The 19,882-nt window shown below is 39.6% G+C and overlaps 1 protein-coding gene across 1 annotated transcript; it reads right to left on the reverse strand.

The window, feature by feature from the left end:
- Positions 1 to 14,483: 14,483 nt before the first annotated feature.
- LOC122549730 (iroquois-class homeodomain protein irx-1-like) lies at positions 14,484 to 19,365 on the reverse strand. Its single transcript, XM_043689641.1, has 4 exons — positions 18,924 to 19,365; positions 15,447 to 16,443; positions 15,152 to 15,221; positions 14,484 to 14,879 (listed from the first exon to the last, which is right to left on the reverse strand). The coding sequence occupies exons 1-4, from the start codon at positions 19,155 to 19,157 to the stop codon at positions 14,825 to 14,827; spliced, it is 1,356 nt and encodes a 451-aa protein (XP_043545576.1). The 5' UTR covers positions 19,158 to 19,365; the 3' UTR covers positions 14,484 to 14,824.
- Between the last annotated feature and the right edge of the window lie 517 nt (positions 19,366 to 19,882).

The raw sequence follows: 19,882 nt of genomic DNA on the forward strand, positions 1-19,882 counted from the left end.
ATAAGACAGAACCAAGATATAATTAAACAAATTTTAATAATTTAAATGGATATATCTTAAAGTATAACAGCTCTTCCTCAAATAATTCATGAATGCAATCTCAAATTACAGAAGAATTATGCTAATTAATTTGTTTACATACGTGAGCCACAATAATTGAAAACAAGTATCCCTATCACTAGAAACCAGTCACGGTTCCACATTTATGAAACATGCATAAGCAACACAAAGCGAAATAAAGTACCCTGTACGCACACGTGTGTGTGAGTGCGCACGCACATGTGTTCAATCTCACATTTTTGTTACCTTTTTTCAAAGTTAGTGGGTAATAAATTCTATTTTCTTTCATTCAAGAAAATCTCGGTAAATGGTTTCTTCAGTTTTATCTATATAGTTATATCTTTAATTAAAGAATTAAAAGCTGCTTTGTAAAAAGAAATCAAAATATTTGCTGCAAATGATCAAGAGGAAGTTAAATAAAAGGAAAACAGCAGTCCTATGGTCTCGTAGGACTATGGCAACTTTACCTTTACCCTATATTCAGAATGGTGTCAGGATGTTCTTCTCACAAAGGAAACCATTTTAACTTTTAGTTAACATGTGAACAGCATGATTGTAAATTGGGCTCCCCTTTTATACCTTTTCTAATGGAACAAAAACAGGACAAGTGGTAAAATAAACTATAATTTTGCTGACTCCCATTTTTCAGCTGGTGATTACAAATCGTTTCCTCAAATTGATCAACACATAGGAAAAGCTTCCATCTGAAGTAATGGAGACAATAACTTAAAGATGATTAGTTGCTACACAGTGGATCTTTAGGATTTTACTGGTTGGCAGAATTAGAATGTGCTCAATAACCAACTTACCAGCTATTATATTGAATTGCTTTGCAGCCAGAAGTGGAGCTAAGTTGGATTCCAAAGTGGTGTACACTGGAGAATAAAAATGTATCATTTTTGCTGTTCACATTTAATGGTTCATTCATTTGACAAAGTAATCAAAAATTGATTATGACACTGATTATTACATAAAGTCAGAATATTTTATTATGTATCCTGAATATGTAATCCTCAATATGCAAGAAATTACACTAACAACCATGATGTCAAGGTGCTGGAGTTGGGCTGGGGCAGACAAAGTCAAAAGTCGCACGACACTAGGTTGTAGTCCAACAGCTTTGTTTCAAATCATAAGCTTTTGCAGTGCTGCTCCTTCATCAGAAGGAGCTTGTGATTTCAAATAAACCTGTTGGACTATTTTTTTTTCTTCTTTTTTGTTACTTTCTGCACAAACCCACTGAGCTTGTCCAGCACTTTTGTTTTTATTTCAGGTCTCCAGCATCTAGAGATTCTTGCTTTTACCCAAATCACTCCTGAACTAACACCACAGCGACTGGTATCCCGTCATCAAGTCACCCTTTACTTATATGTGAAGAGTCCAGCTTTCTCAGAGCCAGCTCTCAATAACCAGGACGTCTGACACTCCTGTTCTTTTTTTTTCTATTTTTTTCCTTTTTATCTTTACCCCCACATTACCACCTAACTGTGGTAGTGCTTATTTATTCCCCTGTTGTGTGTGTGCAGGTTTAAGACACAGTGAAAGGCACAAGGTGCACGAATCTTTATTCACTTTCCACCACCAGGAAGAAAAGAAACAACCAAGTGGCCAGTGACAAGCAGTGCCCTTCAACCTGTTGGACTATTAGCTACTGTCATGTGACTTCTGACTAACAACAGTATTAGAATTGTCATAATGCGGCATAATTGTGTATATAGGAAGCTATACATATTAAAACGTAAAACCTTGTTCTTTGCAGATAGAAAGAACATGTATACACATTGTGCCTGTTTTGACTCAACAAAATAAGTGACAGCCGTCCGACCAATCACAGTGAACCTGTCTGGTAATATTTAACAAAGCCTGGCTGTTGACTGTCAATCAACATTAATGAGTGCATTCTCCATGGCAACAGTTCTACCAATCAGACTCCACTTGCAAACCAATCAGCACTCTCCTCTCATGAGGCACAAATGTTGGTTTTCCAACTGAATTTGTAGTCTTGCAAAATGTCCTGATGAGTGCAACATGAAACATTTTTATAAAATATGTAATTTTTCACTATATATATAATTTTTATATATGATGTATAACTTACTTTACTTATTAATATTGTACTGGTCAGACTACTGTTAGAGTATAATACTTAATCCACAATGGCCATGTCAGGGAACTTTGGGAAGAATGTTATGGAAAACAAAAACGTCAGATTGCCTGCACTTCCAGTGAGTGCTTCTTTCCAGTAGCTGTTGCATAAATCAGATCTATAACATTCAGTTATGGAATGGTTCATCACAACAACAATCACACATACAAAGTAACATGTTCGTACAGAAGTAATCACCAACAAGAGCTTGCACTTCTACAGTATCTTCATTGTTGTAACAATATCCCGTGGCTCATTCTGCACAGGAAAACTATCAATCAAAATATGACACCAAGCCACACGAAATGTTGGAACCATGTGACCACAAATTTAGTTGAAGAGGAAGATTTAAAACAGTGGACTGTGATGTGGAGCAGTACAGAGATTTAGGGAATATACTCTAGAGTTTAGGAAGCTGTAAACTGAGAAATTAAAATTAGGAATGTGCCAGTATCAAAAGTAGGAGAGCACAAACTTCTCAAGTGGACTGTAGGGCCAAAGGAAGTTTTAGAAAAAGAGACAATTGAGATGATGGAGGAATTAAAACCAAGTAATACTTATGATTATTAAAGAAATAATTGGATACAAAACTGAGGAAGATTGTAGAATGTACTGGATGTGAGAACTAAATGTGCTAATGACCAACTCACTCCTTTTTCTAACAGAGTCAGAAATTGGATCAACTTACATTAAGCAATGAAGTATTGTACATCTTGCTATTCTCTTTCAGCAATTTGATCATTTGGAAACACAATCAAAAGATGAATAGAATACCTAATATATAATCGCAACAGTGCAACATAAATTTCAAAAGATTATTCTGAGACATAATGATGTGCTGGTCAGACAACATTTAGAATGCTGGTACTTAAAGGGGAGGGTGAACATTCAGAGATTAAGTTAAAAATCACATAATACCTCGTTGTAGTCAAACGGGTTTATTTGGAAGCACTAGCTTTCAAGGCACTGATGAAGAGGCAGCACCTCAAAAGCTAGCACTTCTAAATAAACCTGTTGGATTATAACCTGGTGTTTTGTGATTTTTAAATTTGTCCACGCTTGGTCAACACCGGCACCTCCAAATCATTCAGAAATTGTGATTCACATTAGAACCAATGACATTGGTAGAAAAGGGCATGAGGTCCTGTAGCACTAAATTAGTGAGACAGATAGTAGATTAGAAAGCAGTACCTCAAAAGTTGCAATCTCTGAATTACTCTAAGGGCTATGTACTAGTAAGTATAGGAATAGGTGGCTGGAACAAATGAATGTGTGGCTGAAGGGTTGGAGAAGGAGGGACGGCTTTAGCTTCCTCGATCATTAGGTCTGTCTCTGGGGAAGATGGGACTTGTACAGGGGGATACTTAGTGGGAGGAGCTACAATTGGAGGTTATGCACAGACTTGTAAAGAAGAAGGCAGTGCAAATAGAATGGTTCCAGACAAGGGAGCATGGCAAGACTGCATGGCATTTGTTTTAAAGCAGTCTTGCAAGTGAGGTGGTTGAGATGAAGGTGCTATTAACATATGGCAGATTTGACCTAATGATATCACTGCTATCACAGAGACACTTTTGAAAGGTGGACAGGACTGGCAGCTGAATGTTCTGGGGTATATAACCTTCAGCTGAGGTGGGGTAGGTTGTGAAAGAGGAGGTGGTGTCATAATATTGGTCAAGGAGTCAATTGTTGCAGTAAGGACAGAAAGTATCTTGGAAGATTCTTCAAATTAGGCCAAGTGTTTTTAGGTTAAAAAAAAATTACTCTGCCAGGAGCATACTATGCACATGCTATCAGGGTGAGATACAAAGATGGATAAGTGGCAAAACTCGGAAAAGTGTAAATATAATTTAATAACTTGAGCAGAGATTTTCAGCTTTCCAGTATTAAGTGGAAAAAAACAAAGTGTGAAAGGTTTAGGGGGGCAGAATTCTTAAACTTGTCCTGGACAGCTTTTTATGTCAACACATAAAATGTCCGACAAGAGAAACAGTGGCGCTGAAGCTAATGTTAAGGATCATGGTGTGCATGTCTATGAATCATTGAAGCTAGCAGGTCAGTTAGATAATGTGTTAAAGGAGACATATGGGATTTGCCTTTCTTTGTCAAGACATCAATGGAGCTGTATGCAACATTATTTTGGCCAGAGCTGGAGTACTCTGTGTAGTTCAGGTGCCCACACAACGGGAAGGATGTAAATGCTCTAGAGAGGATGCAGAGGAGATTCACCAGGATGTTGTCTGGCCTGGAGCAAACTATGAAGTGAGACTGGATAGGCTGGGGCTGTTTTCTATAGAACAGAGGAGCTGGGAGGGGAATCTGAATGAGGACTATGATTGTTATGAGGGACGGAGATAGGGTAGGGAGGGAGAAGAATTTCCCCTTGTAGAGACATCAATAACTGGATGGAGGTGGGAGGGAGGTGGGATAAGGAGCATGAGATTCAGAGCGGATTTAAGGAAATTCTTTTTTCACTCAAAGGATTGTGACTATCAGGGATTCACTGCCTAAAGGGGTGATAGAATCAGGACCCATGAAGACATTTAAGAGATATTTACATGAATACTTGAAATGCCAATAGCATTCAAAGCTATAGGTCAAGTGCAAGGGAATGGGATTAGGACAGATAAATGCTTGAGGACTTACATGGACAGGATGGACTGAAGGACATTTTGAAAAGCCTATCACTCTAAACCCCAATCCTGCACACCTGGTGAGATGTTGATGTCAACTCTAAATGTGATGGGTTATGAAGCAAACTGATGGCAGCTCAACCTATTCTAGTGAGAAAACCAATGAAGGAGGCATACAAAATATTCAACAGCATGGTGGCTCAGGGTCCCAGGTTCAATTCCAGCCTCGGGCGACTGTCTGTGTGGAGTTTGCACATTCTCCTCGTGTCTGCATGGGTTTCCTCCGGGTGCTCCGGTTTCCTCCCACAGTCCAAAGACATGCAGGGCAGGTGAATTGGTCATGCTAAATGGCCCATAGTGTTCGGTGCATTAGTCAGAAGGAAATGCTCTGGGTGGGTTACTTTTCAGAGAATTGGTGTGGACTTGGGCCAAAGGGCCTGTTTCCACACTGTGAAAAAAAATGTTGATAAAGCATTCGCATAAATTCACTTCAAAGGAACATCAGGCTGAGGTGCATAATTTTAATAAATGGAAATAATTTCAAATTCTTGTTAAAGACAAACTCCTCAGTCATTCAAAGATAAATGTAAGAAATAATCTGTCTGACTGGGTAATACAGAGAGAAAGATTAGAAATATTCAAAATACAAATACCAAATAGTGAGTGATATGGTTCAATGGACAGAAAAAAACCATTGTGCCCTTGACATTTTCTTATATTTTTACTTGCTGAATGTTGATCAATTATGAAAACAAAGTCCTAAACTTCTGAAAAAAAGGTTTCGCATGTCATTTTCCATAAAAAAAAGCTTGGTATGTGAAATTTCCAGTAGGAACCCAGAGCAAGACATTTTAAAAAAGCAGCTCACAATGAAAAGATCAAGAGAGAGCAAGATGGAAGAGTCAAGCAAAGCAGGAATGCTGGAAACAGGACAAGGACTGATGAAAGGCTACATCTGAAATATAAACCTCTTTCACATGTTGATTGAATTTTAATGCATTCCAACATTTCCATTTTCATTTCAGATTTACACACGTGTATCTTTATTTCCATTTTAAATTAGCCCCATCGATGTTTATATGTTCGCTTGAATGTTGACAGTTTTAATTACATTTGCCTAGGGTTCATATTGAATTTTAAATGTATTGTTCAATTTTTTTAAAATTATATATGTAGAGCAGTGAGGTACAGTTATGTAATAGTTATACATTGTCACACTTACTCAACTACTAAATAACTAAACTGGTTGCTTACCTTTTATATTTGTAAATTATCTATTTTTCTAAACAAATTTCAAGAACCTTTTTGCTGTTGCTTATCAATTTGGTGCAAGACTTACACTGGCACCAAATGACTGCCATAAATTCACATATAGCGATCAATTCAGATTTGATCCCCTTTGAAGTTGGAATGGTTGTGCATCCATGTTATATTGACTGCTGGATAAGATTTGAAGCCAACACATTGTGAATGAGCTCTGACCCAGTGCAAATCCAATGTTTTTGCATTGCACTGAACCTTTCTAGCAAATTTAGTAGAATAAAGTGGAATGCACTTGTAAGGACTGATTATCTTCAAAGGTTGGTGCCCTGTGTACATTGGAAGGCTGAAGTATGTGGAGTGATGCTCTGAGTACTGGAAAAATTGAAGTACAAAGAAGCAAATCCCCGGATTTGAGTACAGTGGCATCTCACTCAGCATCGGACTTGTCCTGCTGGTTTCTATATAAGTAGATCATTACAATTAGAAATAATTCTCTCATACTAACTAATTAATATTTATGGAATATTGATACAATTCAGGATTTTTTATTTTGCAAATTCAACTTTTTATGAACATAATTGTCATGATAAAAGTTGATAAGAGGAAGTTATGCAATTGTATTCATAATTTATTAAAATGTTATGCTTTAACTCAAAGTCACTCAACAGTTAATTGTGATACTTTACTGCATCAAAAATCTGTATTTATATGTTCAACCTTACCAAGTAAAATGGGCAAATATATAACAATTTTATGGTGCATGTTTGCAAAACTGAACTTTATATATTTTATAGATATAAATTTAAGGCTCTGTTATTCCATTGGTTGATTCTACCCATCCTAGAATTTAACACCACACATAAATTGTGATGTCTGAAATGTAACCTTGTATATTTTGCCCGCCTCTTCCTTCGCCACAAAATAATCTTAAGAAAGGTTTCCAAAGCCCACCACAGCATGCCAAGGGTCGCCTGAGCCTCCCTTCTTTTTCTATTTTTTTTTCCCTTTCACAACTTTCACATGAGATTACAGTTACAATGTCATTAGAGTAAGATGCACCTAAATACAGCTGAAAGTTGTGTCAAGCAGCAGTAGGTGTGTCTGCTGAACTCTGTGACTTGCTGTTACCAGCTGGGCTATGCTATTGTGCAGAGATTCACCCAATGCACTCGTGAAACTGAATAACTGGATTAAAAGGATCAGAGATACCGCCAACATCTTGAAAAGAAAAGCAGCAGCTTACAAAAGGGATGACATTTGTGTATCAGGACAGAGGGTGTGTGAATACTCTGCCTTTGCCAAAGGGACAAGTGATAAACTTTTAACAGCAGCCACATCATTCCATTCTAAATTTTCATGCTTATCAAATATTTCTTATTGCAGAATTATTTCAACCAGTGTGAAGTCATCAGTAATAAATAGTGATCAACTAAATGGACCTAAAAAATTCAAAACCTGTATTTTGTTAAACATCGTTCAGCAGTGTGCTTTGAAATGTGAAATACTGTCTGTTTTAAAATGACTACTTTCACCCCACACTTACAGCATTCAATTGCACAATTTAAAAGGAAGGATGTTAAAACTAAATTAAGCACATTTGTGGAAAATACACCATCTCCATCCAGGTTGCTATATTCAGTTTCAATTATATACCATTCTAAATATATGAAACAAAATTATCCATCTGTAATTATTGTTTTGTTTCTATTTGGGCCACAAAAAATATGGGTTGTGTCAACTATAGAACATACCCTTTTAGTTTGGTCCAAATAGTCTGCATTTGCATTGAAGATCCACAAACTAAAAACACCTTATGAATGGACAGTTTATAATGCAATGCATTCTAAATAAAGTAATGCACAATTTAAAGTCTGTCGAATATTTGCAGCATTGGTGAATTTGTCTGATTTTTCATGCACTTTACATCAATTTACATGCTTTAAGTCAATTTTTAAATAGACACTTTAACTGTTCTATGTCTTTATTTTAACCAGAACACAGCTCTGAACTTCAGACTGACCAGTCATTTATGTAGGTGGCACATTATTTACTTTCACTGTATTTCCATGATTACACCAACAACTATAGCATTTTGCTTTATAACATTTCATGCAATTTATTTATGTCTATATAACACTGAGGCTAATGATTAGATTTTCATTAATTTTATCTAGTGTAGTCTCACTGTCCTGTTCCAAAATAATGTGCCACCGGCAAGCATAAAATTTGCATTCTTCCTCTGAAATCTGGTAGCAGGACCTTTTCCTTTAAATTGTCTTTTTCACCGATTTCATGTCAGATTATTTAGGGCTGCATTTATAAATAAGTGCTTATGAATGATTATAATTATTAATAGTAAGTTACTGACACTTGTAACTCAACAACTGGAGCAAATTAAGTGCCTGTTACATGAAATACATTGGCTATTTCTGCTCTTCATTTCTACAGATTGAGTAAACTTCAGACTCTGAGAATTTGCTCACAGACCAATATGTTCACTGCCATCAAGTGCCATGAAAACAGTGAATGGATATATGGAGCAGACATCTCAGGTTATGTGGTGACAACACTTGTTTACCTCTCTCTCCCTCATTCTTTCAGCTGGGAGGTATATTTTCTATTTTCTACCACAACCCTTTAATCAATATCAAAACACCCCTCTGTTAATGACATGTGTGGCCCTGTCCTCTTACTTCCTTTCAAAATCAAGTTCCTACAAACATATACAAGGACCTTCCTTTTTAAAAAGAATCTAGGCAGTTTTACTTATTATTCAATAGTTTTCCAACACTGGATCAAAGCTGCTTCTACAGAAATCTCCTTAGTGCACCATTTGGTTTCTGAAGGTAATATCATTTATGCATAAAACAGTTACTGTAGTTCTAATTATTGTTAAGATTAATAATTTAAAACATTAGACAGTCAGCCTCCCTGAGGCAGTCAGCAGTTATTGTGCATGTATATTATCTTTGGTTCCACTATTTTGGGTAATGCTATTGATATCCATTCATTAGCCATTTATTATGATTATTAATAATGATGTGTTTATATGTGTTTATTGTGCGCCGGGGAATGACTAATACAGTGTTCCATTAAGGGATGTTATCTAATGTTTGCCATTCCCCACATCCTGGCGGGATGCAATAAAATAACGCTGCAAGGAATAGAATAATGAGGGATTCAACCGTGATTATTGCTCATTAGACACTTCACTGTACATTTATTACTAAATGAATAATTATATCCATATAAAACCATAGTGTTATAGCTCACGGCCAGAATAATTCACTAATCTCAAAATGGCTTGTAACAATGCAAATAAATGTGACACGAGCAGATTATTTTGTACGTCATTGTGGAGCAAAACGGTTCGCCTGTGTATGTAAAACGTGAAAATAAACCAAATGTTATTTGTTGAAGTGAATGCATTTCAGCGAGAGATTTTTTAATGGCTCTGACTGCAATATTGAACTAATCGGTCCGTTTTATTAATAATCATTCATCAGTTGTTTAAGTAAGAGTCTGTTTGACATTTCAGTGTTGGGCATGACTGCAGGGACTTCTCTAGAGTCATTTACAAGGACGATTGGAACTTTATAGCGTATGATTCATAGAGTCTTATAGTACACAGGAGCTGTGGTGCATGTTACATTAATCAGTGTCAGGGTAGTAAAACACAGAAATGAATATGAATTCACCACCTTCTACAGGAGATAAATGTGCTTGTGAATAATTGATTAATGCTTAAAAAGAGGGTAAAAACGAGAGGCAAAACACACGCCCTCTCCCTTGCGCCCCCCCCCCAAAAAAAAAGAAACTTGGGAATCTTTGCAGCGAGCAACCGGAATTTAGGAAGAATTCGTCTGCCTTCTAAAACTGTAGCTTTCCTAGTTCGTGTTTATCCAGCAAATAAACCTCAGCAATCATTTCACTCCTTTTACACGAGGGAGCGGGGAAATGAACACACTAACGAGCAAATGGGTTGATGTGAATGCACTGAGCTTTAACAATACTTTTATATTTAATATATTTGGCTACTTGGTAATTTTGAGGAATCGCATTGTTTGTTTTTCCCTCTTATTTTCGACCCCACAAGTGTTTGTTTCTAATCTCTGTGTGACCGAACAGGCAACAATTTCGGGATATATTCTGTCATATGTCAGCGTGTTTACTCGCGGGGACAGTGACATTCCTCCACACTCGTCCCAGCAACATTTTAGCGCATTTTGAGCTCCGTGGTTATTTGCACAGCCGTAAAAATGGAGCGAACAATAAATGACCGCGAAGCGAACTGTGCATTCATGCAACATCCCCATCACATGGTCTTTTGCCTTACCTCGGACACGTTCCCAAACAGCTGCCCGTGACCTGTCTGCAACTTAAAACAGTTGAGACAAGGAAACTCCTCCGATTCTGTTCCCACACACGGTCACGCCGGGAGCAGCTTTGTGATGTCGACACGTGCAGTTACAATTAAAATTGTCGGATTAAATGCGGGTCTTGTGGGGTGGGGTGGGGGTGGGGGAGGGGGGAAGCATTCTGGTGAAATATCTTTTGCAACCTTAGCCCCGAATTATTGACTTCCGAAGTGGCTGGTCCGCAAACACAGCCGGGGGTTCTTTGCCTCATAAGTCCACCCACCTCCCCCCCTCCCCCCTCCCCCTTTCTCTAACTAGCTCAAAAACATCCTCTGCATCATTTAGCCTCCCTTTAATTAATATATTTGTTTATATTGAATCAGCAGATGCTTAATTTTAAATCATCTGTACATAAGTACGTCATTTTCTTTCTGCGGCGCTGAACAGGTAAGTTTTACATTTTGTTTCGGCCAATGTTATTCGACCAATTTCCCATCCCACTCACTTCCAAAGTATCCTCATCTAATATGGTAGTAGCATCCTTGGTTTTGTAAACTTTTTACTGCAGTGTTCAGGATTTCGAGTGTGGGGCCGTTCAGAGAAACTGCGTTGAAAATTACTGAGTAGGACGGTGGCCATAAAATCTGTCGCAGTATGTTTTCGCACCAGCTAGACGTTTAACTTTACAGGGTATTTGTTTTAAATAAATGTGCTGCAGAGTGGTTTGTTCTGTTGCTGTTAACCAGCAAGCTTACTGCCAGATTGCAAATTGTCTCAGCATCTGCAGCAACATTTGTTTGTTCAGAGTTACTCAGAGTAACATTTGTGGTACTTTCCCAAACAATAATTAATATTCTCTTCAGTTGGCGGGGTTACGGGGTGGGGGAGGTCGGGGGAATGCCTCTTGAATATGTTCGGCCGTGAAGTCAGTGGAATGGAAGAAACCAGCAAGAAATACACAGTACGATTTCCCCTCTATTTGTTTACCATCTACCTATTCATCTATTGTCCTCCATCTATTAATCTGCCTCTTTTTTTAACGTCACACACCCAGTTGGACGATGAGTTGACTTGGCAGAGTAGCAGGTGTGGGTCTAGCTGCTGGGGAAGAATTGGAAAATATTAGAAGCGAATGGTTTTGCGGCGGGGTGGGGGGGGGGGTGAGTGATTCCCGCATGTAGGTGGGTTCGGAGACGAATCTTTTGCAACACGCAATTATTTGCCAACGGTGGTGATCAGCACGGTTTCATTTGATAGAGCAGGAGGACTTTGACGATTTCTGTTCAGAAATTCAATGGGAACATGTGTGCGGGTGATGAATGAACCCGAAAAGTTAAAGGGCGGGATGGTGAGAGATAGACCCGGAATGTTCGGTTCGTTCACTTAAAGCGAATTGAATCCTAAAAGTCGTTTACAAAGTTTATCTTTTGACCTCAGTACCAGTGAGACTAGATAAATCCTTCCAGAGCCTGCTACATTGTTTACAAAAAGCGGAACTGAGAGGGTGTTTTTGGCTTTTTAATCAAAGTCTGGGGGGGGGGGGGGGGGTGAGAGAAAACAGCATAACATAAAATAATTGACAGCATCGATTCAATCCCGTTCTTCGGTGAATGCTTTGCCAACGGTGTTTTGTCGTTTGAGCATCCTTTGTTATTCAAATCTTTTTTTTAACACTCAAATCTGTCTCAAACATGCTGCAATCAATGCAGCAGCAAGGCGCTCGAAGAGTTAGTTATTCTATTCAAATAAATCGGAAAGTGTAGTATACAAATTCCCAGCAGGCTAAGTGTAAGGAATCCCCACTCAAAAAAAAAGCATAACTGGATTTAAAGCTTCCCAGTGTGGCGGGACAGGTTTGCAGCCGAGTAACAATGTGGCAGTGTGCTCAAAACGACAGGAATGGTACCATCGGTGGCAGCCTGTGATTGAGTTTTCTCTCTCTACGTGTCTCTTGGGGAGTTGGGGCGGGGGTAAAATGCCGTTAAAAAAAAAGACGCGGTGTCTTGAGTTCTCGGTCACAGCGTGTCAAAAGGGTGCCACTGCCTCTGGCTGCGTTTCTTTTTGTTTTGTGCGTGTGACCGCGCGTTTCTGTTCCCTCCACCCTGTCCGAAAATAGGTGTGGAATAGGGCTGCCCTTTCGAAACCCCTAACCGCTGAAAAGGATTTGCGAAACTAGTCAATGGGCGCAGTCGACGCCTGGCAGTTTCCTCCGCGTTTCGCACTACAACGGCTGAGAATGCAAGTGCGAAAAAGATTGAGGCCTCGCTCATGTCATTCGCTCGCCGTGTAAAAAAAAAAGATAGGTTAAACGAATATTTTTTTTAAATAAAGAAAACAGTGTATATGCTTCAAGTCTGCACAAAGTGGAAACACCCAGGAGGTCACGAAGTATCTGTGGAGAGAGAGAGAGGGTTAACTCTAGGGTTATAAAGTTCTGATGGAAATTGATAGACTTGAAACGTTAATCATCTGTTTCCAAGCATCTGAAACTTTTTTTTTCATTCACATGAGTAACTGTGACGCTCTCTACCTAGTGTGTAAATACTCTAAAAGCTATACCTCCCCCTCAATAAGCATTTTGGATAGAAAAGGAACCTTTGTCACGTGTGTAAATAGACGGCGTGGATCTCCTCGGTGAGTGGTGAGTCAAATCGACAGACTAATGTGTGTGCTCGGGGCCGACACCTCCCCACCCCCCTCCTCCCCCCAGCCTCTGGAGCTATCCATAGAGGGAGCTGTCGGTCCACAGTTTCCCCATACTCAGCTGCTTCGGCGCAGCACTCTGCACATCCATTCGGCGCGCCACGTCGAAATTAGCAACGTCTCATCCGAAAGAGAAGGGTTCCTCTTCGTCTGAAGTGAAACTCTGTCTCTAACTGAGCCAACCTTGTGGCAACGTGGAGTTGAAGAGAGTGCAGACTGTGATAGGTTCCACAAAGGCAAGCGCGTCACCTCAAACACAATACGAATTACAATCCAGCAAAACGTCCACACGGTACCGTTAATAATATTGCTGCTAAATAACTGAAGAAATAGGATCTGAGGACTAAATGCCAAATTTTTGAAGTTACTATTTTAAACGTACTTTGGAACCGACTTTAACGTTTCACCTCTTTAATAACTGACATATGCAACATAAATCATTTTTAAGCTCCGAACAAATCATTTAAATACATTTAGATACATTTAGAATCTTGTAAAATGACCAAGTTATTATTTCTGGTGTCAACACACGCCTTTTTTTAAAATTAAATAATCTGTCACATCCCGACAAAAACATTTTCGTTAAATATCATCATTTAAAAATGCATTGTATATAAATTCATCAGAATCAAATATAGCATTTCTTTCTGCATAACCTCATACAAATGGCGTATGTGTCTGAATACCATTGATAATGTAACTGTATCGCTCGAAAGGAAGGGTTTTTTTGTGCTTGTCAGACAGCAGTAGAAAGCGTTATTCCAATGAGGTGAAATCAGCCAAGCAATCGATACTCGCTGCTCTGACTCTTTGTTACTATTTTATTTCACAGTTGCTATTATTTCCGATCCGTGATGAGCTTGTCTCTTTTTTCTTTCTCCCCCACCTCCCTGTTTGGACACAGACTTCCCATATTATTTTTTAATTGCTTTAGCAGCTGTTTGCTTCATTGAGCTCCCCCTTTTCCACCAGGAGCAGCCATCTGTCGAGTTAGTAGCACCTTAAAGGTCACTGATTGGTTTCATAGGGGACCAGGAGAATAAACACTGGGACATTTACTTTGCTGAGATCGCAACCTAGTTTGGAACAGTTTTTTTTTTGTTGTCTGTTTCCCGCACCTTCACCTTTGGATTCAATGTTACATTGGAGATAAAGTAGTCCGGACAGCAGCAATAAAACTGTGAATACAAAAATACGTTCAGGCCGTTTTCTTCAGCGTCCCATCCCGAATACACTGGCAATCCTTTCAAAACCCTGCAAAATGTGACGCTTTGAAAATCAATACAAGGTCACGTAAGGTTACGTGGAGATGGGAGGTTGCTCTAATTTCTTTTAGTTTATTAGACAAAAATATATGATTCTGACAAGTTCTGCTCACGCGCTTATTTACAATTATAATCACTCTATATACAAAAAAAACACGGAACGTGGGAAAATAATTACCAAACCAATAATGATCGCGTCGGGGAAAAAAAAACCAAAATCAATTAGAATAGCACGTGCTGATATGTTACAATGTGAAACAAATCGTTACATATTTGTCAAGTTTTTTTTTGAAAGGGATTTTGTGTTGCTTGACACTGCGGCAAGAAAAGTGAAGCAAAATTAGCTTTTTTTTTCAATTTTCTTTTTAATGTTTGTTTCCCTTTCACGGTAAAACTTCTTCAGACGGAAGAGACGGTTGTCAGAACTGGTGTCCCTTCCTTCTGGGGCCGGGAGCTGAAAAGAAGCACAAATATTTGAGTGGCCAGTCCTATAAGATATTGTGTAAATACAGTATGCATCTCAAAAAGACCAAAACAAAAGTTCCAGACTCAATAAATACGTCTGTTATCACCAAATGTATAAACACTGACGGATAATTCCCTAAGAATTCTTCCTTTAAAATAAATAAACCGCGTCAACAATGTGCAGAATACTGTGTATTATTGTGACCTGCCTGCCTTTTCAAAACAAAATTGATGCGTTGACCATAAAAAAAAAACCCTCACCTTTCATTTACGGGCTGAAACGATATTTTTAGCGATTGTGATGGAGATTCGCTTGGAATACATTCCCTTTCTGGAAAATAAAATAAACATGCCGGGTCAGTCTCCGGGTAAAGACATGATTTGAGTTTAGAAGTTAAAATGCAAGTTTAGAGAGAGAAGGGGTGGGGGAACGGTTGCATTTGTCCTTTGAAGCTCAGTTACATCGCTGGAAGCCGTCAAATCTGGCATCGGCTGAGAGCTGAATATATAACATTAAAAATGTAAAGCTCACTGGAGGGTTGTGTGTGTAAAATACCTGTGTGTTTTGGGCTGGGGATGTCTGTTGATTTTTCATTGCTGACTGCTCCCATGGCTGCTGTTAGCACAGAAGGCTGTTGCTGCTGAGGATGTTGTGGAGGGTGATGATGGTGGTGGTGGTGATGATGATTTACACCCAGAAACGACCTGACATTTAGCAAAGAGTTCTGGCCCAGGAAAGCGCCGTTTGTCCAGTTATGAAACTTGCTGATCTGACAAGTATAGAGTCCGTGGTTTGAGAGAAAAGCTGGGTGCTGGATGGTTGACGGTGTGTGACTGGTCGGAGAGCATTTCTGGGCGCTGTCCGGGCTGGTTGCAGTCTCTGCCAAAGACCAGATTTTGGGTTTGCTATGATTTGGGATTAGCAAATTTCCTTGTGCTAGAGATACGCCCCTGGTGCCATTGTTTTCAACGACACTTCCATCTACTCTATCCGCCTCCTTTGCTTTACTGTCACTTTCAGACCCCTGCAATGTCCGATCATGTTCCCTCTCCACGTCTGCTTTCTCCTCCTCATTGCTGAGGTTCAGCTTTTCCTCCTCTTCCTCATTGCTCTGCTCCTCGTCGTTTTCGTCAATTTTATCGATGTCGATGCTTTCGAGGTCAATCTCCTCATCCTCCTCCTTTTTCTCGCTCTCCCCTTCAGTGTCGCTGCCGTAGAGAGTACCGTCATCACTTTTACTCCGAGCACCCCAGGTCATTTTGTTCTCTTTCTTGAGTCTCCTCCTGGCGTTGGCGAACCAGGTGGATACCTGGGTCAGGGTCATCTTGGTGATGATGGCCAGCATGATCTTCTCCCCTTTGGTCGGGTACGGGTTCTTCCTGTGCTCTTGCAGCCAGGCTTTGAGAGTACTTGTGCTCTCCCGGGTGGCGTTTTTGGGTCTAGCAGGATCTCCATACTGAAACTGTCCATAGGGATAATAAGCAGGAGCCGCATGTGCTGCAAATGCCGCCGGATGAACCCCAGGATTATCCTTTAATTCATACTGTGATCCCTGAAATGAAGTCAGACAAAGGGACGGGGGATGCAGAAGGGAGAGTGCGTTAAAACAAGGTCAGGTTTGTCTCATACATTATCTGCAGTCGGCCATTTGAGGTCAGAATTCGTCACGAAAACAGGGCACACAATAAGCAATTCAAAGTTTGGTGTTGGCATGAATTAGTATTAAGTTTTCAAACTTTTTTTTTTAAATTACGGAAGTAGATTAAACTTTCCGCAAGACAAGCAAAAGAGAAATCTTGTCGTCACAATTGTATAATTAGACCAAACTTTAGTAACTCAAACATGTAGTCCAAAACAGCTGCCAAGCACCATTCGCAGCGAAATGCATGCAACATAGCTGTTAGTGACTAAAATACCGAATTATAAATAGAAAACTTAGAATTACTTATTCGAAAACCTATATTCTACATTTAAGACCGACACTACAACTTTAAATTATGTTATCAGTGGGCTGCAATGTCATACATATTTTAACTGAGATTTAAATTGCAGGGATACAATCTAAGCCTCGTGTTTTCTGTTTTGTAATTGGTTATACAAATCTTTGCGAAAGACTGTTAAAATACTGAGCCAATGATTTCAATCACTTAATTTTCAGGGGACTCACTTTTCCAAAACATGTTTTAAAACAGTAGGCAGAATATCTTTTTCAAGATTGAATGACTGATTTCAATGGCGGAGATCTTTTTCTCATGATTGCGTTTCAGCGTTACAAATCAAACATTGCATGGACATTTTAGAGGGAGGAAAAGGAATATTTTTTTAAATGTCTGGACTGTAGGTACATCGGTGTTCCTGAGTCTACTTCAGCTCCTTGAAAAAAAAATTCCATGTTAAATTTAAAAAGTTGAAAACATTATATAATTCAGATCATACTGAGATAGCCGCAATGTAAACAATACAAAAGAAAGCGGTCTATTTATGGATCCTTAACTGTTCTGATATTCAGAAATGCAAATTCTGCTCAGTTTGTTTTGCAAGTTTCCACTAATGTAAACTTGGAAGGTTTTATATTAATTCTTCACTTTCTGCTTACAAACATCATGCTCTTCTAGTTTTGCAGAGGCCAACTTTCTCATATATTAGATAGGATTCTGGGTTGACCATTTACATTTCTATATTATGTGCTTTTGGCGTTGTACGATAACTCCAAGGACGCTTAATCAAAGAATCGTGAACAATCTTAACTGTTCTGGGAAACCTACACGAATTTATATTCAACGGCAGCGCCTGTTATCTGTTCCAAGAGGAGAATGAACAGGGCGTCAGGATTATTATCAAGCCAACAGGAAATCTTCACAAACTGGAGGATCAGTGGTCACCGTTCAATATTTTGTAGATAATTGTCTGGGCTGATCTCAAAAAAAAATCTCCTTGCACTTCTTCAGTCTCCACATGAGATGATCGGATTTCCACCCCTGCAAATCTATGCAAAACCCTTATTCCCAGGGCCCAGAGTCCATTACCCAGATTACCAAATTTGCCTGATTATTGATTTGTTTAAGAAAGGGCGAAATGAGACAGGAAGAGTACCGCAGTCTTAAAGCGAAAAACGAGTTATTCTAAAATCATATTTGAGCCGAATTTGCAGTGATCTTTCATTCATTCTCAAGGTTATACAATCAATATAGAGACGGTTAATTGCAAAACTTTTGCATTTTTTAAACTGTGCTATCCGCAATTGGAATAAGCAAAATAAGTGATATTTTTTAGTCGCATTGTATGACGCATAAAATAAAGTGAGGTGCCTTCATTCCCTGTACCGAGTGTGGATATGACAGGTTAAAACAAAGCTCTACGTTCAGTTGCGGAATTGCATATATTAACTGCAGTCTGGAGCGAAACTCAAGACAACTTTGGCCTAGCTCGTCCATAATTATACTAAGACAACAGACAACTGCCATGATCTTCGGACATGGCGAGGTGGCCACATTTAATCAGAAAATACTACGATAAGAGTTTATAACGTGTCCCTGCGCGCTGTTAACAAGAAGAACTGGGAATATGGCCGGACGATAGAGAATGTCAAACTTTTCAAAGCTGGTGTCTAATTCTCTCTACCCACGGGCCCAATATTCCTTTCGTCGTGCAATCCGGAACAGTGATTCTTGAACATTTACATCGTATTTATGGCACTAACTTCAACCCAAAATAAGAAAGGCATAATGATCGCCGTTTTCTGATATTACGTTTAGCAGTACACGAGCGTCCAGATAATGTCTCGCTGCTTTATAAGCTCGGTGCTGTAACTGTAGATTGCTTTGGTGAAAATTAGGGGGGGGGGGGGGGGGAAAGATCTGTTTCTCACCTCAGGTCTTTTACATATTTGTGGGGATGCGCACGAGACAGTTTTTTTTTGTGTGGAAACTTTACTGTAGCCGCAGAACTGGGTTTCTTTAGAAAAGAGTAATATTTAAGTGTTTGGGTAAGAATGCCCCGCACAAAGTGTGGCAGAAGATTGATCGCACTTACCATTTGGGAGAACATGGTGAGGTCGGTGGTGTAGGGGAGGAAAGCGCTGTAGTTCTGGGCTGTGTAAGGGTTCGCGTACATTCCCAGCACCGAGGTTACAGCGGCGGCAGCGGCGGGGTTAGCTCCAAGCTCGGCTCCTCCTCGGGAAGAAGCTAGCACTCCCTGCCGATCGGCAGCGTACACAGCCTGGCTCGCACTTAAATACTGAGGATACCCGAGCTGAGGGAAGGCCATCTCCTCAGAAGAGATCTTCACGGAGCTCAAAACACGGAAAACGGCAACAACAAAACAAAACAAAAAAAAGATCGAGGGGTGGGAAAAAAAGAAGTCGCTCCCGGTCGTCTCCAAATCCCGTCTCTTTTTGTCCTTGCCTGCAGAGTCTCTCTGTAAGCGATCTGATCGCCAATTCAACTCCAACTGATGTGTCTGCCCATAGGTCCTGGCAGATCCGTAGATATCATTTGAAGTTGATGTTTTGACTGACAGGTCACTTTAGCGGCAAGCCCCTCCTAGTTTGGAACATGTGGCTTCGCACGGTTGGGCCACTCTGTGTTGTGTTGTGTTAAATGTTTTGCATTCGGATCTATTCAGTGGAGCACCCACTGGTGTACGACAACCTGTCTACATGATTTTACAGCTGTCCAACACTGCTATTCCCCCCCCCCCCCCGGCTTCTTAAACCGTCCGGTGTCCCTTTTTTTGTACAATCTCTCAGATTGTTTTCTAGCCCCCAATAAAACAAGTGTCAACACTCGCACCAGCCAACACGCATTATACACGCATAATTTAGTCATATAAGCAGGGCCAATAGACAAATCTTGTACTGTACTGAGCTGAAAGGGAGCTGACTTTAAAACTCAAAAAGATAGATCATTACCGATTACCCTAAATTACACCAGATATGTGCTTATTCTGGTGTCAATGTGATGACAGGCCGCAAGAAAGAACCTGATGAAATA

Source organism: Chiloscyllium plagiosum, chromosome 5 (genome assembly GCF_004010195.1).
Source record: "Chiloscyllium plagiosum isolate BGI_BamShark_2017 chromosome 5, ASM401019v2, whole genome shotgun sequence".
NCBI classification, from domain to species: domain Eukaryota; kingdom Metazoa; phylum Chordata; class Chondrichthyes; order Orectolobiformes; family Hemiscylliidae; genus Chiloscyllium; species Chiloscyllium plagiosum.

Excerpts from the sequence above, each read along its gene's own strand:
- LOC122549730 (XM_043689641.1), bottom strand. The coding sequence starts at position 19,157 with ATGGCCTTCCCTCAGCTCGGGTATCCTCAGTATTTAAGTGCGAGCCAG. Across the intron at positions 16,444-18,923 it reads TCACCATGTTCTCCCAAATG|GGATCACAGTATGAATTAAA; the intron begins GTAAGTGCGATC and ends ACTTCATTTCAG. Across the intron at positions 14,880-15,151 it reads TTTCAGCCCGTAAATGAAAG|CTCCCGGCCCCAGAAGGAAG; the intron begins GTGAGGGTTTTT and ends GCTTCTTTTCAG.